This window comes from Rosa chinensis, chromosome 4 (genome assembly GCF_002994745.2).
Source record: "Rosa chinensis cultivar Old Blush chromosome 4, RchiOBHm-V2, whole genome shotgun sequence".
Taxonomy (NCBI): Eukaryota; Viridiplantae; Streptophyta; class Magnoliopsida; order Rosales; family Rosaceae; genus Rosa; species Rosa chinensis.
Window position 1 is genome coordinate 34,957,377 of NC_037091.1, and position 19,157 is coordinate 34,976,533.

General features: G+C 39.1%; 2 protein-coding genes across 3 annotated transcripts; both read left to right on the forward strand.

Moving 5' to 3' along the window:
- The first annotated feature begins 621 nt into the window (after positions 1-621).
- LOC112198199 (probable aldo-keto reductase 2) lies at positions 622-4,610 on the forward strand. Of its 2 annotated transcripts, XM_040519052.1 has the most exons (6): positions 622-911; positions 952-1,500; positions 1,574-1,774; positions 3,095-3,267; positions 3,349-3,451; positions 4,098-4,610. In XM_040519052.1, exons 2-6 carry the CDS (start codon positions 1,288-1,290, stop codon positions 4,434-4,436), a joined length of 1,029 nt encoding a protein of 342 aa, XP_040374986.1. In that variant the 5' UTR covers positions 622-911; positions 952-1,287; the 3' UTR covers positions 4,437-4,610. The 2 variants fall into 2 exon arrangements, with proteins under 2 accessions (XP_040374986.1, XP_024195052.1); XM_024339284.2 differs by lacking the exon at positions 622-911 and having other exon boundaries at positions 942-1,500.
- Positions 4,611-5,919: 1,309 nt separating this feature from the next.
- On the forward strand, positions 5,920-10,900 carry LOC112198202 (probable aldo-keto reductase 2). Its single transcript, XM_024339288.2, has 5 exons — positions 5,920-7,221; positions 7,295-7,495; positions 8,416-8,588; positions 8,670-8,772; positions 10,440-10,900. The coding sequence occupies exons 1-5, from the start codon at positions 7,009-7,011 to the stop codon at positions 10,776-10,778; spliced, it is 1,029 nt and encodes a 342-aa protein (XP_024195056.1). The 5' UTR covers positions 5,920-7,008; the 3' UTR covers positions 10,779-10,900.
- The last annotated feature ends 8,257 nt before the right edge of the window (positions 10,901-19,157 follow it).

Sequence of the window (19,157 nt, forward strand, 5' to 3'; positions counted from 1 at the left end):
CAAGTGTTGTTATGCTTCTTAGGTAATGGATCCTCAAGGAGGTAGGGCCAGGAGTAGAGGTATGGTTACCTCTTAGGAGGAGTTCTATCATGAGAAGTAGATGGTGCAACCTGTTCCGCCTATTGTTGAGGCAGTTGTTGCTACTCGCCTATCTAGGCTGACTAGGGAGGTCACTAGACAGGGGGCAGTGATATTTCAGGATGTTACATGTTACTTGTTGGCCGATTAGTAGATTGAGAACATGGATACCTATTTTGATATGGTCGTTTGTACTAATATGGAGAAGAAGAAGACAACTACGTTCCTGCTCTATGATGAGGCAGGATGGTGGTGAAATTTTGTGCATAGGACTAGGGATATATCGGTTGTAATATTTCTATTTAATAAAGACTTGTCTGTTTTGTTTTTAAAAAAAAAAATTTATTTATCCCAATTCTGAAGTGCAATAAAGCCAATTCTGAGGAGAACAGTGATAAGCTAATTAAAAAAATTAATAATAAATAAATAAATTCAATTCTGAAGTCATTAAGCGCCAAGCAAACCAGTGAGCTCTTCCGCCTAGTTGATACTCGAGGGTGATTGAGAAGAAGATGAAGAACTTGTCGCCAGTGTTAGCTTTTTCGAGAGCGATCGATTACGAAGAAATGGTGGTAGAGCAGTACGTGCTTTGTACTCGATCTGCGGAGGTTGCCGCCTCCATTTCTCAGAGACTTGAAGCAGGTGGTAAATCCAATTCTAACGCTGTCGTTTCAAATCAATCATATAATTCGTCCTTCAATTTCTGCTTAAATCACCATCCCTGAGCGTTTTGCTCGCTAATCTCCACGTCGTGGTGCAAATCGGAGTCGCTCCGAGACCGGATACGCCTGTGCTTCGTCTTCAAAACTAATCCGATCACTTGTTCTGTTCGGGTACGCCAATTCGCAATGCACAGAACTTGTCGTTTTACAGCTGAAGACCGCTGTAAAAGCGGTCTAGTTAAGCGGCAACTGCCCATTTATGTAAATGCGGTCTAGTTTACCGGCAACTGGCGGCCGAGGCCGCTGTGTTTGGCTTCCTTTTGGTCAGGGGTCCATCTCTGTTGGTCACTCTGACGTATGTTCTTACGCCATCCCCTCGTTCCATTCTACTCTTCTTTGACCTCACTGCTGACGCCATCACCACCACCAACTGTTTCCGATTCACCGAACAAACTTATATATAACTCACCCAAGCACCTTCCTTCACTCACTCTGCTACTACCTGCTTCTGCTCACTCACTCACAGAGAGACATTTAACACATAGACATGGCGGGTGTGAGGAGGATGAAGCTCGGGTCACAAGGCCTGGAGGTCTCAGCCCAAGGACTGGGCTGCATGGGCATGTCAGCCTTCTATGGCCCCCCGAAGCCCGAAGCCGACATGGTCAAGCTCATCCACCATGCTGTCGACTCCGGCGTCACCTTCCTCGACACTTCTGACGTCTACGGTCCCCACACCAACGAAATTCTCCTCGGCAAGGTATGTCCTTCACTCTTGTAATCGATTACTATTTATATGAGATTGCTTGGAATTCATTGAATTGATGGACCAGGCTTTGAGTGGAGGGGTGAGAGACAAGGTTGAACTGGCCACCAAATGCGGTATCAGGTTTGCGGACAACAAAATGGAGGTTCAAGGCGACCCGGCATATGTGAGAGCTGCTTGTGAAGGAAGCTTGAAACGCCTTGGTGTTGCTTCTGTTGATCTCTATTATCAGCATAGGATTGACACCCGTGTCCCCATTGAAGTCACGGTTTGATCTCTTCTGTTTTCTGTTCAATATCGCTGCATGCAGTCATTTTAAGTCATAGATGTTATTAATTACTCAATTTCCTCTTGTTTGTGGTTTTCCTAATGGAACTGAGGGCTTGACCACTACTAGATACTGTTTTTTTAGCCTCAGCTGCTTCGTATTGAATTGATCAAGTTTGAAGAGGTTGTCAATGATGAGTGTAAATGGCCCTTTACAATCTTGCTTCAGTTGCATTGCATCAAGTGATGAGGAAATAGTCCCGTCTTTCAAATCTTTACACTCGGTTTGTGTAAGGATGTGTCATTCTCTGTTATCTTGATAATCAGTGATTTACAAATCATCTCTAGCCTGCCAAATTTTTTAAGTTGCTTTTAGTACCAAGGCTTTGATTCTATAAATTTAATTCTATTGTTTTATTAGTCTTCTTGTTGGCAATATAAGTCTTGATTATATGAAAGAGAGGCTTTTTCTACGAACATTGTGAAGGAAAAATTTTGTTACAATGGGAAACTAATTGATACAATTGACTGTGCAGTGAATAATTTATAGCAGTAATGACAAAATTATCATTCAGCAAATATTGTTTGATGATCCTCATTTTGAGCAATATTTGGTCCCATCACTTACGGTTACAAGTAGTTATCACTCGGTTTGTGTAGGGAGTGTGATAAGTAATATTGATTAAGATTATATTAGTTTGAAAACCAAGGACCCCCAAGAAAATGAAAGCATTATGGCATCAGGTAGGAGATTGGTGATTAATGTGATTGCCGATTATGACTAAACTGCAGATCATTTTCAATTCTGAATTTAAATCAAATGTGCACTGTTTTTGAGCTTCCATTTGCTATGTTTTTGGGCATATATCTAGTTGACTAGTTTGCTTCTGTTATCTTATCCATATGTCTAGTTGCTTGTGTTATCATCCCCATATGTATATGACTTATGTTATGCACTTATGCCCTATGTATAAGCGAAATTTACATTATGACACGACACCTATGAGGAGAAGTACATGTTGATTAGAGTTGCATCCTTTAGTACTACAGGTCTACAGTACAGCCAGAAATTTATAATCTTTAATCTGTATGGAAAGATTTTGTGAACTACCATCTGTTAAACACAAAAGCCACTACATTCTATCATCATTTTCAGTGAATATCATTTCCAAATTTGTTAAATCACATAATGTTCTGTATTATCTTGTAGCTTATGCATCTTCCCTACCAGACTATTAATCTTTTGTTACTGCGATGTGTCAGTCAGTTATTTTGAGAAAGATCTCGTTTTCATAAATTCCTTTATTTTGTCTTTTACAAGGTGGGGGAGCTCAAGAAGCTAATTGAAGAGGGTAAAATAAAGTACATCGGTCTGTCTGAGGCCTCAGCTTCCACAATAAAAAGAGCCCATGCTGTTCATCCAATAACTGCTGTGCAGCTGGAGTGGTCCTTGTGGTCAAGAGATGTAGAAGAAGAAATAATCCCTACTTGTCGGTAAGGCTTGACGGAGCTACGTAGATTATTATAGAGTACGTTGCTAGCAATTCATTGATATTACTGTCCCAAATTTCTCAGGGAACTTGGCATTGGCATTGTTGCATACAGTCCTCTAGGAAGAGGATTCTTATCATCGGGGGCAAATATCATCGAAAATCTTTCCAATAATGATTCTCGAAAGGTTGGTTACACAAATATTAATTGTGATGTGCATGTGCATTTGATAATAAACTTATGGAGCTGATCTCATGTCTCGTCCTTCTATCTCCTTGAAATTTCGTAAATCTTATGTTTGTAGTTGACCTTTAGTAATCTGTGTTTGTGTGTCCTGGTTGACTTCATTCAGTAGTCTGTTGTAATTCCAGTATCCAAGCCTTAATGTATCACTCTCGAGAGGATCACTACGTGATTAAATTTAATAAGTATTCATAATATGTTTTGAGCTGTAGTTTCTGAGAGGAGGTATTGCAAATTTGATTTAGGACAAATCATTTTTGCCCTCTCGCCGCACAGCGTAACTATAGTTTTGGAGCTCGTCACTCCCGCTAATTGATTATTTGACAAGTCAAAGTGCACTGTCATGCTTACCCAATAAAAGGAGTGCCATGCTATGATCGTAATCATAAGAATCTTATTATAATTCTTACTACAATTCTCAAATATCTTTCAGTGCTAAGAAAATACGGCGGTTGATGTGGAAGAAGCCCAGATTATTTTTCGTATTATGTTTGAGTTATGTTCAATCTGCATATTAGTGCCTTTGGATATCATTTGGTTTGAAACAGCTATATTTCTTGATGCTCAAATCTGTACTGCGTTGGTTGCAGGATATGCCCAGGTTCCAAGCTGAAAACCTAGAGCATAATAAAACAATATTTGAGCGAGCAAGTGATCTTGCAGCAAGGAAGGGTTGCACCCCATCTCAACTAGCACTGGCCTGGGTTCATCACCAAGGAAATGATGTGTGCCCTATACCCGGAACCACCAAGATTGAGAATTTTAACGAGAACATTAAGGCTCTGTCTGTGAAACTGACACAAGAAGAAATGGCCGAGCTTGAATCTTTTGCTTCCGCAGACGCTGTTAAGGGCGACAGATATCAGTCTGGCTTCAGCACTTGGATGAACTCTGAAACTCCACCACTGTTTTCATGGAAAGCCACATAAGTAGGTGCCTAGATTCTCCGAGTTATGTCACAATAATGTCTCTTTGTGCCTTGAGAATTTGGTGAATTTGTATTTTTGTTAAAAGACTTGGTGGTTTATGAAGTCACCAGAGTAATATGTTTAATGTTTGTCTTTGAAAAAATAAAATGTTCTGTATTAAAATTTAAATTTTATAACTTACCTGAGTATCCGAGTTCGTGTGTTTGGTGGGATGGTAAGATAATGATTTTCTATTTGAAACTCATGTGTTCGAGCCTCATCAAAAATGGGGTTAAAAAAAATTTAAAAAAAAAATTGTCTGAGTGTCCAGTAGTTACAAAATATCTAAGGCGAACAAAAATTCTGAAATTCTTTTGAGTTAAAAGTGCTTAAATTGTTAGGGATGTATATATAGTACATCCAAATCCTTACAAGATGATTGCATGTTCTACCATGGAGGTTGAGACTCTCATGAAGTCATTCTTCGTTACTTGACTTATTTATCAAGTCTTTTGTTTGCTTGTCTCTCTGAGACATAATTTCTATGGCGTTTCTAACCTTAATTAGATTATATTATCTCTTTTGTTAAAAAAAAATGATAAAAAAAATTAAACGAAAGTGTGAAATATTTTATATGCCGTTTTGGCCTTAATTAGATGATATTATCTCTTTTATTAAAAAAAAAACAAAAAAAATTAAACAAAAATGTGAAATAGTTTATAACACTAGGCCAATAACCTTAACATACAACACTTTTTACACAACGAAAAAAAAAAATTGTTGTGTGATGAGGGAAAGTGAATCATACACGTTTACAAGACTTACGTTGTATAAGGCTGTTAAAATTATGAAGTTTTTAGCTAGAAGATCATTGCATAACACTTACAAGAATAATTCATTGTGTGAATGAAAAAAAAAAATAGCGGCAGATTTTCCTCCTAGCTTGACTCAAATTTAGCTTTAAATTGATACTACATAGTACAACAGAATAGTTATATCTGTTGTATGAGAGTAGCGTGCAAAATATCATACAACAATTTTTGACTTTGTGTTGTACGATCAAGAGGGAAAGGTTTGGAAATGTCTATATTTGCCCCAAAATAGCACTCATTCCCTCTCAAGACCTATAAATTTTGATTAAAATATATTTGGTAATTGATGATCCCACAACCAAATGACTTATTTGTGTTGTATGAATGAGTAATGCCTAACCTAGCACCAAAATTGTCAAAGTATTTGCATATAGGCGGGAACTTTCCCTCACTACTAAAATTATGCTCATAGACATCACGACAATTAAATCGGTGAGGAATACACGCGATGTAAAACAATATCATTAACATCGATTCCTCAAAGTCTGATTTGTATGCATATATGATATAACATAACTGGCATCGCTTTTTAAAATAGCCGGTGACAAAACTTTCATTTGAATTTTCAGAAAAACACTACAGGGCTGAGTTCAAAAATTTTAAACAAACGCAGGGCATGAAAAGCTCATTCCCACACTTAGCCATATTTGAACTAACATTGACCAAGGCTTGCCCTAACACTATTCGACCAAACCTACCTGTCCTCCTCTTCGTGCTCCGCCTTCGACCAAAACCCTCCTCGTCTTCATTCTCCTGCTCCAACCAGAACCCGACCCTCCTTGTCCTCCTCCTTCCGTCTCAGATCAGCTCCTCTGCTCGAAGAAACCTGGGCTCCCTCTCCACTTTTCTCCTCCTCCGACCGAGATCAATTAGTTTCTCATCTCATCTAGGACAACTTCTCATCTCAACTTCTCTCTCCAGATCGGTGTATGAATTTCTCTGCCTCTGATCCCATCCTCTTCCGACGACTGTAACTTGCGATTTTGAAGGAGGCAGAATTGTATTAAACCAGTGAGCTTTGAAGAACTTGTCGCCAGTGTTAGGTTTTTCGAGAGCGATTAGGAAGAAATGGTAGAGCTGTACGTGCTTTGTACTCGATCTGCGGACCTTGCCGCCTCCATTTCTCAGAGACTTGAAGCAGGTGGTAAATCCAATTCTAACACTGTCGTTTCAAATCAATCATATAATTCGTCCTTCAATTTCTGCTTAAATCACCATCCCTGAGCGTTTTTCTCGCTAATTGGAGTCGCTCCTAGACCGGATAGGCCTGTGCTTCGTCTTCAAAAATAATCTGGTCCCTTGTTCCGATCGGGTACGCCAATTCGCAATGCACAGAACTTGTTTGATTTATTGTCTCTGAGAGTCTGAAACTGACATGTCGTTTTAGAGCTGAAGATTCAGGGGTCTGAGAGTCTCTGAGGCCTAGTTAAAGCAGCAACTACCCATTTATGTAAAAGCGGCACTGGCGGCCGAGACCGCTGAGTTTGGCTTCCTTTTGGTCAGTGGTCCATCTCTAACGTACGCTCTTACGCCATCCCCTCGTTCCATTCTACTCTTCTTCTTCACCCACGACCTAACTGCTGACGCCATCACCACCACCAACTGTTTCCGATTCACCAAACAAACTTATATATAAAACTCACCCAAACACCTTCCTTTACTCACTCTGCTACTATCTCCTTCTGCTCACTCATTCACAGAGAGACATTTAACACATAGACATGGCGGGTGTGAGGAGGATGAAGCTCGGGTCACAAGGCCTGGAGGTCTCAGCTCAAGGACTGGGCTGCATGGGCATGTCAGCCTTCTATGGCCCCCCGAAGCCCGAAGCCGACATGATCAAGCTCATCCACCATGCCGTCGACTCCGGCGTCACCTTCCTCGACACCTCCGACATGTACGGTCCCCACACCAACGAAATGCTCCTCGGCAAGGTATGTCCTTCACTCTTGTAATCGATCACTATTTATATGAGATCGTTTGCAATTCATTGAATTCATGGAGCAGGCTTTGAGTGGAGGGGTGAGAGACAAGGTTGAATTGGCCACCAAATTCGGTGCCAGGTTTGCGGACAACAAAATGGAGATTCGAGGCGAGCCGGCATATGTGAGAGCTTCTTGTGAAGGAAGCTTGAAACGACTTGGTGTAGATTCTATTGATCTCTATTATCAGCATAGGATTGACACCCGTGTCCCCATTGAAGTCACGGTTTGATTTCTTCTGTTTCCTCTTCAATTTGATTTCGCTGCATGCAGTCATTTTAATTCACAGATGTATTAGTTCTTCAATATCCTCTAGTTTGTGGTTTTCCTAGTGGAACTGAGGGCTTGACCACTACTAGATACTGTTTTTTGAGCCTCAGCTGTTTTCCTAGTGTACTACCTTTCTCATATGTTTATTTGGTTGTGATACTGATATTTGTGCTTGTACCACCTTTCTCATATGTTTATTTGGTTGTGATACTGATACCTTCTTCCTCATGTATGATTGACGCACTATTTATATGGGGAAAATTTGCATTATGACGTCAGTAGGAGAATAGTGATTAATGTGATTGACTCTTTTAGTTGGGATTACTACTAAACTGCAGATAATTTTCAATACTGAATTTTAAATCAAATGTGCACTGTTTTTGAGCTTCCATTTCCTATGTTGGTGCTATCTTGGGCATATATCTAGATTGCTTCTGTTATCTTATTCATATGTCTAGTTGCTTGTGTTATCATCCCCATATGTATATGACTTATGTTATGCCCATGTATAAGGGAAATTTACATTATGACACAACATCTATGAATAGAAGTACATGTTGATTAGAGTGATTGCATCCTTTAGTTGGGATGATACTACAGGTCTATAGTACAGTCCAGAAATTTATAATCTTGAATCTAAATTAATGGAAAAGATTTTGTGAACTACCTTTTGCTAAGCTCAAAAGCCACTACATTCTCTCATCCTCTTCAGTGAATATCATGTCCAAATTTGTTGATCACATAATGTTCTGTATTATCTTGTATCTTATGCATATTTCCCTACTAACTAATGATCTTTTGTTACTGTGATGCGTCAGTCAGTTATTTTGAGCAAGCTCTACTTTTCTTAAATTCCATTATTTTGTCTTTTACAAGGTGGGGGAGCTCAAGAAGCTAGTTGAAGAGGGTAAAATAAAGTATATTGGTTTGTCTGAGGCATCAGCTTCAGCAATAAGAAGAGCCCATTCTGTTCATCCAATAACTGCTGTGCAGCTGGAGTGGTCCTTGTGGTCAAGAGATGTAGAGGAAGAAATAATCCCTACTTGTCGGTAAGGCTTGACGGAGCTACCTTGATTATTATAGAGTACGTTGCTAGCAATTCATTGAGATTACTGTCCCAAATTTCTCAGGGAACTTGGCATTGGCATTGTTGCATACAGTCCTCTGGGAAGAGGATTCTTATCATCGGGGGCAAAATTCTTCGAAAATCTTCCCAATGATGATGTTCGAAAGGTTGGTTACACAAATATTAAGAGTAAAACCCACCAATAGGGTCAAAACTTTTCTTCACCGGACAAAATGATACCCAACTTTCAAACGTGATCAAAATGATACATAAATTTTTTAAAGTGATCAAAATGATATTTAGGTTTTAAAAAACAAATCAACTTGATACCCAACTTTCAAAAGTGATCAAAATGATACCTAAAGTTTTAAAAACAATTCAATTTGATACCTCGGTTTAATTTTTTGTAACTTTTTGTTAAAATTGATCACGTGTGGTGCAGTATTTTATGGCGTTATAATAATATTTTACACAAAAACTATTTTTCAATTATTTTTTATTTTACTTTGTTAATTCTCTTTTTCTTGTATCTCTGCTTCTCTCTCTCTTCCCATTTTTCTTTGTTTCTTTAGAAGTTGGGAAACATTCAAACTTTATTTGTTTCTACGATTGATGGTAGAATTGAAATTGAATGGAATATATATATATATATTTTTAATTCTATAGAAGAAGAAGATTGAGTTATAGATGATTGATGGCCCTCTGACCACAAATCACTTCAATTTTTGTGCTTGATTTTGCATTTGATTTAACAATGTAGTTAAAAAAAAGGGGGCTAAATACTGACTATTTGATTTAACTAAGAATTTGACTTATTAGATCAAAATTGAAAGTACAGGGGTGTTTTTGATGAAATTAGAAGTCCATGGACTGAATTGATTTTGGACCTAAACCACAGAGTAGTAACCAGTATTTAGCCCTAAAAAAAATAAACTGAGGTATCAAATTGATTTGTTTTTAAAACTTTAGGTATCATTTTGATCACTTTTAAAAGTTGGGTATCAAGTTGATTTGTTTTTTAAAATTTAGGTATCATTTTGATCACTTTAAAAAATTTAGGTATCATTTTGATCACTTTTGAAAGTTGGGTATCATTTTGTCCGGTGGAGAAAAGTTTTGACCCTAGTGGTGGGTTTTACTCAAATATTAATTGTGTTGTGCATGTGCACGTGCATTAGATAATAAACTTATGTAGCTGATCCCATGTCTCATCCTTCTATCTCCTTGAAAGTTCTTAAATCAGAAGTTTGTAGTTGGCCTTTGATAATCTGTGTTGGTGCGTACTGGTTGAATTTATTCAATAATCTTTTGTAAATTCCAGTATCCAAGCCTTAATGTATCACTCTCGAGAGGATCATTGCATGATTAAATTTCATACATATTCATAATATGTTTTGAGCTGCGGTTTCTGAGAAGAGGTATTGCAAATTTCATATAGGACAAATCATTTTTTGCCCTTTCGATTTCAACTCCGACATTTTGAGAAAGTAGAGATATTATTGATAAGTCAGGTAGCCCAGCAGCTCTCACTGCACAGCATAACTATAGTTTTGGAGTCACCCCCGCTAATTGATTATTTGACAAGTCAAAGTGTACTGTCATGCATACTCAACAAAAGGAGTGCCATGCCATGATCGTAATCATAAGAAGCTTATTACAATTCTGAAATATCTTTCAGTGCTAAGAAAATACGGCAGTTGATGTGGAAGATGCCCAAATTATTTTTCGTATTATGTATGAGTTATGTTCAATCTGCTTATTAGTGCTTTGGATATCATTTGGTTTGATAAAGCTATATTTCTTGATGCTCAAATATGTACTGCGTTGGTTGCAGTATATGCCCAGGTTCCAAGCTGAAAACCTAAAGCATAATAAAACAATATTTGAGCGAGTAAGTGATCTTGCAGCAAGGAAGGGTTGCATCCCATCTCAACTAGCACTGGCCTGGGTTCATCACCAAGGAAATGATGTGTGCCCTATACCCGGAACCACCAAGATTGAGAATTTTAACGAGAACATTAAGGCTCTGTCTGTGAAACTGACACTAGAAGAAATGGCTGAGCTTGAATCTTTTGCTTCCGCAGATGTTGTTAAGGGCGACAGGTATCAGACTAGCGTCAGTACTTGGAGGAACTCTGAGACTCCACCACTATCTTCATGGAAAGCCACATAACTAGGTGCCTAGATTCTCCGAGTTATTTCACAATAATGCCTCTTTGTGCCTTGAGAATTTGGTGAATTCGTATTTTTGTTCAAAGACTTGGTAGATGATGGAGTCACTAGAGTAATATGTTCACTGTCTGTCCTTGAAACAATAAAAAGTTAAGTATTAAACTTTGAATTTTATAACTTGTCCAAGTATCTAGGTTTGTGTGTTTGGTGAGATGGTAAGACAATGATTTTCTATTTGAAAGTGGATGGAGCTTATGTGTTCGAACCCCATCAAGGGTGGATTTTGACTTGATGCATAAACTCTTGCAAGCGTACGAATTGTGTAAGGTAAGGGAAATATTTGGACTTTAGTTTATTGTACCTCGGAAATTAGGTGTTGGACTTAACCAAGATAATCGGCGGTAGGATACTAAAAGCACACAAGAAAAATATAATATAAAATAAAAACTATAAACAATCCAGGCACCAAGGCTTGGCAATGCTCGACTTAGTTCACGACAAGCCTATTCAAAGCCACTAACTTGTAGCCTCAAGATGGGTATATACAAATGAGTTGATGGATTCAATGTTTAAGAGTTGATTTGAACTTAACAAAAAGTAACAAAATGCAAAGCGATTACTAAAAATGCAAAGAAATTAATAAAAGTGTAAACAATATGAATGAGACTGCCAGGTGCTAGAGAGGCTCATTAACCCAAATCTTATGTGTCGAAAGCTAATATAATGTTATTGTAGATGCAAATTTTCTACTTTGGTGGTAATCATATCCAAGGCGGTTCAAGGCTCAAGGACCGAAATTCTCTTTCATGGTATTCCTACTCCGGTTCAAGAGTCGTAGGAACTCACTTGACATGAATTAGAGCCGGTTCAAGGGTCTCTAATTCACATAAAGAGGCCTACAAATGGAGGAATTAGACTACTAAGCGACCCGCCCACGCATTCACTCAACAGGCATGTTTATAACCTCTCGAATACGAAATTGAAGGTTTCTAGCTTAGGAATTAGAGGGGGTCAACCCTCTAACTCCATCATAGACATGCTCAAAATACACACCCTAGAGTTGACTAGGCTCCTAGACATGCATTTTAACCCAACAAAAATAGATATAAGCATCCATCACATGAAAATTGCATCATTACATTAAAAAAAGCATCTTTTACACAAGATTTGGACTAGGGCACACAACCCTAGCCTCCAATAATAGAACTACTCACTACCCATCATTAAACTAACATCAATATACATAATTAAAGAGGAAAAAGTGAAGAGAAGTAAGGAGTAACAAGAACAAGCCACAAATTGCTATAGAGCAATTATAGATAGCCTTGATTTATGGCTCCCCACTTTTACCCAAATTTATTAAATTCTTGATGCTTGGGTTTTCCCTTTGAAATTTGTGGAATTGATGAAGCTTTATGGTGTAGTGAAGAAAAGGAAATATGAAAGTTGGCGTGGTGGTGGTTTGTTCTCGGTAAAGAAAGAAAAGAAAGGATGGAGATGGGGTGCTTATAGCTACTGTAGGTAGAGAAGGGAGAGGGGTCGAATCAATGATGGTTGCTGGTGTCTCCTCTTTTAAAGGGTCTTGCTATTTGAACCCAGCAAATATCTAAATGAACCCAGCTTTTAAAATATATTTTTCTTTTGTTGATTTTACCCATATTTAGGAAATCTGCAAAACGTACCCAGCAATGAATTCAGTTGCTGTCTGCACCCTCCTCCCCCACTTCACCCACTCTGATCTCCATCCATGATACTCTTTTGCTCTAAAACCTCTTAGCAGCTGATTCATTTTTCTAAATTTTTCCAAATCTTTTCCCAAAAAGTCAGTTTCTTTTTGGTCGAATCCTATTACTAAACCGCTAAATCTATCCCCAAATTTCCTACTGGGTCTTTCTCAATTAAATGCTTGCTCTCTCTCTTAATTTCCCACTGATTTTACATGCGTCATTCTAATGGTATGAATGATTGGAAGACAATTGCAACTGTAAGCATATTTCTTGCTTGCTAAATACAAGATACACAGCGCCCTCTGAATGATGTTCTTCGTCAGGCATCTGTATGGTTCACTAATCAGATGCTTCAACTAGCAGGACCTGAATATTCTCGATATAGGTTTTGCTGGGTTTATTAAAAAAAAAGGGTATTATTGGAATACTTGCTTGGTGTACTTAGAATTTGTATAATTTTACTGGGTGTAAAAAGTTTGCTGAGTGTAATTAGATATTTGTCGGGTACATTTAGAAAGACCCATTTTTAATTGTGGTCATGGACTGTTAGAAGAGGTAGAGGAGAGATAAGGTGATGGTTGAGGTGTCAGCATATAATTTGTCCCAAAGAAAAGAAAGAATGGTCCACCGTTCATGAAGAATGAGATAATAGTAAGTTCATGGACTGCCACATGTCATCATGTAATTGGCTACTTTAATTAAACAAAATGTTTAAGGGCTACACATTGGCATGTGATGATGGCTCTGATGGTAAACTTCAATCATTAATTAATCATTATTCATTGATTAATTAATGAAACCAATGATTAATTAATAGAAATTCTTCTTTTCTTCCTTTCTCAATTATTTGCTCCCATTTCACGTCATTTTATCTCGTTTCCTCAATTCCGTTTATTTCTTACAAAATAAATAACAGTGGATTAATTACATAATAATTGACTTGAGGATTAACTTATTTTTAGTGTTTTAGGTACAATCACATGCATAGAAATGCGTGTAATTAGGTTTTTTTTTTTTTTTTTTTTAAAATTGTCCAAGTATCCAGGAGTGACAAATTATCTAAGGCGAACAAAAATTATGAAATTCTTTCTAGTTAAAAGTGCTTAAATTGTTAGAGATGTATAGTAGATCCAAATCCTCAGAAGATATTACATGTTCTCATGAAGTCGTATATAGATCCAAATCCCTAGAAGATGATTACGTACATGTTCTACCATGGAGCTTGAGACTCTCATGAAGTCATCCCTCGTTACTTAATTTATTTATCAAGTCTTTTGTTTGCTTGTCTGTCTGAAACATAATTTATATGGCGTTTCTAGCCTTAATTAGATGGTATTATCTTTTTTTTTTTTGAAAATGAGCTTGTGCGGCTGCCCTTAAGACTTAATTAATGAAATTATAGAATATAAGAGGGGAACGTAGATCCTGAACCCCATATTGCAATAAGCATAAAGAGAACATCATGAAATAATATTAGGATTCTCCACAAAATCTATGTATTCTAACAAGCACCATATAGCAAAGAGTGCACGAATGGCTACTCTATTTACTTTGACATAGCGGTGACATACCGAAAAGATAACTCTATTACAAAGAAGCGTCATTACAAATAGCACAACTTTCCCACTATGTTGCCGACGGAAATAAATCCGGCGACAGTCAGTTTCATCCTGCCACTAGGAGGTTGCCTCCATTTGATCATGCAAATAGCTCGCCACCTTGCTAGGCTAGACAAGGCACACTAAGTGTGCATACCGGACAAAGTCCACGTCGCCGTTTCCAAAGGTGGTAGGGACTTATTACCGGCATAGAGCACATTTTACTAAAAGTAAATAATAATAATAATAATAAAAACAGAAAAATAAACTGGGTCAAGGGTCAAAGCCCAAACCAACAAAAAGGTCAAGGCCTAGACCCAAAGCCCATTGACCCAAATTTGAGTATCTGGGTGCAGAGATCACAACGACACAATCGATCTCGCGCTTCCCAAACCGTCTCCCCACCAGCAACGATGACACCATCACCAACCTCCCACCAGCTAGCCTCGTCGTCTTTCCCCAAATCAGACCCAAACCACCCAAATTGAATCGGGTCCAACCGATCCGATTTAAGTCCAGTGATTTGCAATGATGCCACCTTCAGGCGACCTTCGATCTTGAAAAACCTCCTCAAAACACCCACCATGACATCCATGCTCATCCCTAGGGCAAGGCGACACCGGCCCCGACTTCCAACCATAAACTCGCCACTGGCCATTGCCGTTAACTCCTCCAACCCCCTCCAACCCCTCTGGAAAGTAACACCACCATCCCGCAACCTTCTCTCAGACTAGGCTAACCACCACCGGATACATGGCCCTTTCTCGCCTGTTTGATAACCCCGCCGCGAAGGCGTGCCCTCGGACTGGGCAACCAGTCTTGCTGGACGATCAGATGCATCGTCTTAATGATATTATATCTTTTGTTCAAAAAAAAAATGATAGAAAAAATTAAACGAAAGTGTGATCTTCGCGAAAGAGAAATGTCACGCCCCTGATTTTTAACACAAATGAAAATCGATATATAATCCCATAATTACATATGCGTGATCGTTCAACCATCAATACTAAGCACCTGGAAACTTTTTCCCTTTAAACTACATACGTATTGATGCCTTGAACCCACTAAGTCAATATTGACCCGCCCACAGAGTCATATATTACATAAGCTTACGAATTAAATTGTCAACAACAAAATAAACCGTAAATGCTCATCAGAGTTTATAACATAGCGGAAGTCATAACAATGGCAAAGCCAATCAAAATTGCTTCCTACCCGTTCTGCTGCCAACAAGCTACCTCAGCTTCAGCCACGATTACCCTGACCTGCAGGATTAACCCCTACACCGTTTGAATAGTGCACCGGGTTGTCACACAACAAACCCGGTAAGCTTTTGCAAACCCGTATGAGTAACTCAAAACAACTCACACCAAAATCACGGGATGAACCCCTCACGTTTCAATCAAGAAGCCAAATCACGCTTTGATCCTTAAAAACACGAAATAAAGGAGAACAACTCACACTTTAATTTCCTTTCAAATCGAAATAAAAGAAAGCAACTTACACCTTGCTTTCTTTTAAAACGAAACATAGAAAACAACTCACTCCTTGGTTTCTATCAATTGTACCAAAATTGTACCATAGAAAACAACCCACACTTGAATTCTATCAATAAAACATAGAAAACAACTCACACCTTGAATTCTATCAATTGTACCATAATCGTACCATACAAAGCAACTCACCCCTTGATTTCTATCAAATGTTCCATAATCGTACCATAGAAAGCAACTCACACCTTGATTTCTATCAATCGTTAATAAGGAAAACAACTTGCACCTTGTCCCCTTAAAAACCGTTAATAAGGAATCAACTCACACCTTGTTCCCTAAGAACACATAATGTCATGAGTTATCAATAACCAATTCCAGTTACCCCATGAATTACCTATATGGCAGACAGACTAGAGCTCTAACTGAAACGTAACCACTCGTCCGGCCAAAGACGTGATTACCTGATATTCTGACCAAGGTCATAGACCTTCGATCCTCAGGCCGCACAGTCCCTTGGAGCAAATCATTATACCCAAGTTCATAGATCTTCGTTCCTCAGACTTCTCAGTCCTTGGAGCAAAGCATTTAAGAAGTCGCATAGGACTCAAAAACATTACACAAATCGCAACGCTTTTGAAAACAATCGAAATCAACATTTCCATAATCATTGTTTTCCGAAAAGCCATAACACAAAACAATAAAGAGCATCAATTCATGCATATTGTTTTCATACCGAAATCTCAACACTTTTCCCAAGGTCATAGACCTTCAGTCCTGGGGCCGCACAGCCCCTTGGAGCAAAACATTAAAGGAGTCGCACTGGATCCAAAATGTTACACAAATCTCAACGCTTTTGAAAACAATCGAAATCAACATTTCCATAATCATTGTTTTCCGAAAAGCCATAACACAAAACAATAAAATTCATCAATTCATGCATATTGTTTTCATAAATCCACAAACCACCAAACATATATATTTCACGTAAATATATATATATACGTAGTCATCCGCTCAGGAATGCCTACTAATACCAACTATAGTTTGCAGTTAAATCAATAACTCTCAAAACGATAAAGGTAATTCCGTTTGTAAATGAACCTTGTGAGATTACTCACCTCGAAACTCCCGCTGCGTCTTCAATACAGAACAAGGCAGCCAAACCACCCAAAATAGCTGTCTAAAGAATACCTCGTTACGTACCTAAGGAATTACAGCTCTGATTCAGTCAACGAATCACAAGGAATAATGTTCGAAACCCTAAATCGAACCAAAATTCTCAAGGTGACGCCAAATGAGGCGAAACCACATCTGAGACCACCCAATGTCTCCGGAATACTTATACGATTAATATGTCAAAATCACAAGTCGATCGGATGCTCAAATGGTCACGGATCGAAAAATCAAACGGTCCGAAACCGTAAAAATCACAACTTAATCATACGATCTCCAAAAATTGCATATTATATATTGAAACGCTCGTATCGACGAGTAGAAGATATATAATACCAGAAACTATCCCTTACATGGCCGGAACGCCGCTGCCGGGTCAAACTCGACCACTGGAAAATCAAGGCCAACAAACATGATCGTCATGAAGAGTAGAGCAACTTCCATACTTGGAGCTAAGCCTAAATCGGTTTAGATCGTCCTAGATCAAGCTCACAAGATCAACCAATTGCTACCGTCTGATCAAGCTCCAGATTCACTGTGCACCGCTGATCTTCAACCCTTGATCTTCCACTCCACACGCCAAATCGTCCCTCAAGGCTGGTATGAGGATAATCAGAAGGAGGAGGAGATTCCAAAACCAAGAAGGATCGGCCGAGACGTCGCCGGAAAAGTGGATTTCTGGTCGAGTCCCGATCGCGTCGACTATAGCTGCTCCGATCTCTACCTTCCGGTGAACCACCGTGCAAACCAGCACCACAGGGAGGAGCGCATGGAGGAGGCGAACTGATTTGGGCTCGTCTGATGGTCTGCCGTGGCTGGAGCTCGCAGGAAAATCTGGGTTGGATTCACCGGGTCTGGGTCGGGTTAGTCGAAAATCAGGAGAGAGAACGGAGAGAAAAGAGAGTTTCCAAAAATGGAAACTTACCAAAATGAAAATAGTAACTTTCCCAAAAGGGAAACCCTTACATATAGTAACTTTCTAAATTTTCAAACGCTCATAACTTTCTCATACGAACTCCGATTTCTGCGTTCCGCATGTCCACGAACTCGTATCAATGCGCTCTACGACTTTCGTGAAGGAAGTTTTCGGAGAATCCCAACGTATAAAAAGTCAACCTTTGGCAACCCCCCTAAAACCACATTTTCCAAATAAAAATTCGTCCGAAACACTTCCGCTCCATCCACGAGCCACGAAACCGTCCAATAACCAAAATTTAAATTCCAGAAAATCCTTGGAAAATAAATACGAATTTCCGGGGCATCACAAAAAAATTGATGCAAATGCTCTGATGGGAACGATGTCATCCATTTGGGATTTGAAGAATCGCCTCTGGGAAGGAGAGGGATCGCATTGTTAATGGGGGTCTCTAGTTTTACAGAAAGTCCCTGCTTGCTTTGGCCCCTTACAATGACCTCTTCAACATGAAGTCAACCTCAATAACTTCTATTTTAGTGTCGGTGGAAGTTTTTGGTCTTCCGCCAGCATTGGTTATAGCGGTGGCTTTAATGGTTGCCTTCACTTTAGGGCTTATGCTATAGCTTGACAAGCCCGAGATCTGGTCGGGTACCTGTAAGTATTTGGTAGTGTCATAAAATTAAGGAGTCAGTGAGACAGGCATATCCACCTTTTAAGTTTGAATTCTTTCCACGAGTTTCGGTGGTGCTTGGTTGTAAATACTAGAAGTTTGTTGATTTTTTCCGGGTTTATGGCCTTTTGGAGCGCCCATCTTTTGGCTGTGCTAGTCCTCTCTTCCAGTAGGAGAGGGGCGGATTGTGTTCTGCTTCTTCTGGTATGCGTCCCAACCCTAACCCTAATTCTAGGATGCAAGGAAGCAGTTGATAGCTGCAGCGGCAGATGATGCAGATCCCTAACCTCTTTTTTGGTGGTTTGCTTTCTCTCTTAGTGTTTCTGCCTTTGCGCTGGCAGCTCTGAGTGTGTTTCGACTCTTGTTGCTTTTGACAGTGATAATCGTCAATGCATAATTGTGTGTGATCCTACTCCATTACGAGTGTTAGCCCGACTCTGGCACCTTTGATCACCTATGCCAAGAATTCGAAATAGCTAGTTCCCTTCTCACATGTTCAACTGGATTTTGAACCTTCCTTAGCTTCAGCTTCAAAGACCGGGCCATAGCAGTTTCTCCTGCAAATAAATGGAAATTAGGTCGACCAATTGGTAGCAAGAACAAGGTACAGAATGATGAAACTTTAGAAGGAGTCCAAGTTTCCCAAAAAGGAAAGCAAGAAGCTATTGATAAAGGGTAGATTGTGGATCAAGTTAAGTTTGTAGCTGCAGCTGATATTCCTAGGGAAGCCCCCTTTACGTATGGTTGTCCAAGGTTTAAGAATAAATTGGAGTTGGAGTTTGAATTACTCAGTGCCAACCTTA

Coding starts and splice junctions, on each gene's coding strand:
- LOC112198202 (XM_024339288.2), top strand. CDS start 7,009: ATGGCGGGTGTGAGGAGGATGAAGCTCGGGTCACAAGGCCTGGAGGTC. Junction 7,222..7,294: donor ACGAAATGCTCCTCGGCAAG/GTATGTCCTTCA, acceptor TTCATGGAGCAG/GCTTTGAGTGGAGGGGTGAG. Junction 8,773..10,439: donor CCAATGATGATGTTCGAAAG/GTTGGTTACACA, acceptor CGTTGGTTGCAG/TATATGCCCAGGTTCCAAGC.
- LOC112198199 (XM_040519052.1), top strand. CDS start 1,288: ATGGCGGGTGTGAGGAGGATGAAGCTCGGGTCACAAGGCCTGGAGGTC. Junction 1,775..3,094: donor GTGTCCCCATTGAAGTCACG/GTTTGATCTCTT, acceptor GTCTTTTACAAG/GTGGGGGAGCTCAAGAAGCT. Junction 3,268..3,348: donor GAAATAATCCCTACTTGTCG/GTAAGGCTTGAC, acceptor CAAATTTCTCAG/GGAACTTGGCATTGGCATTG.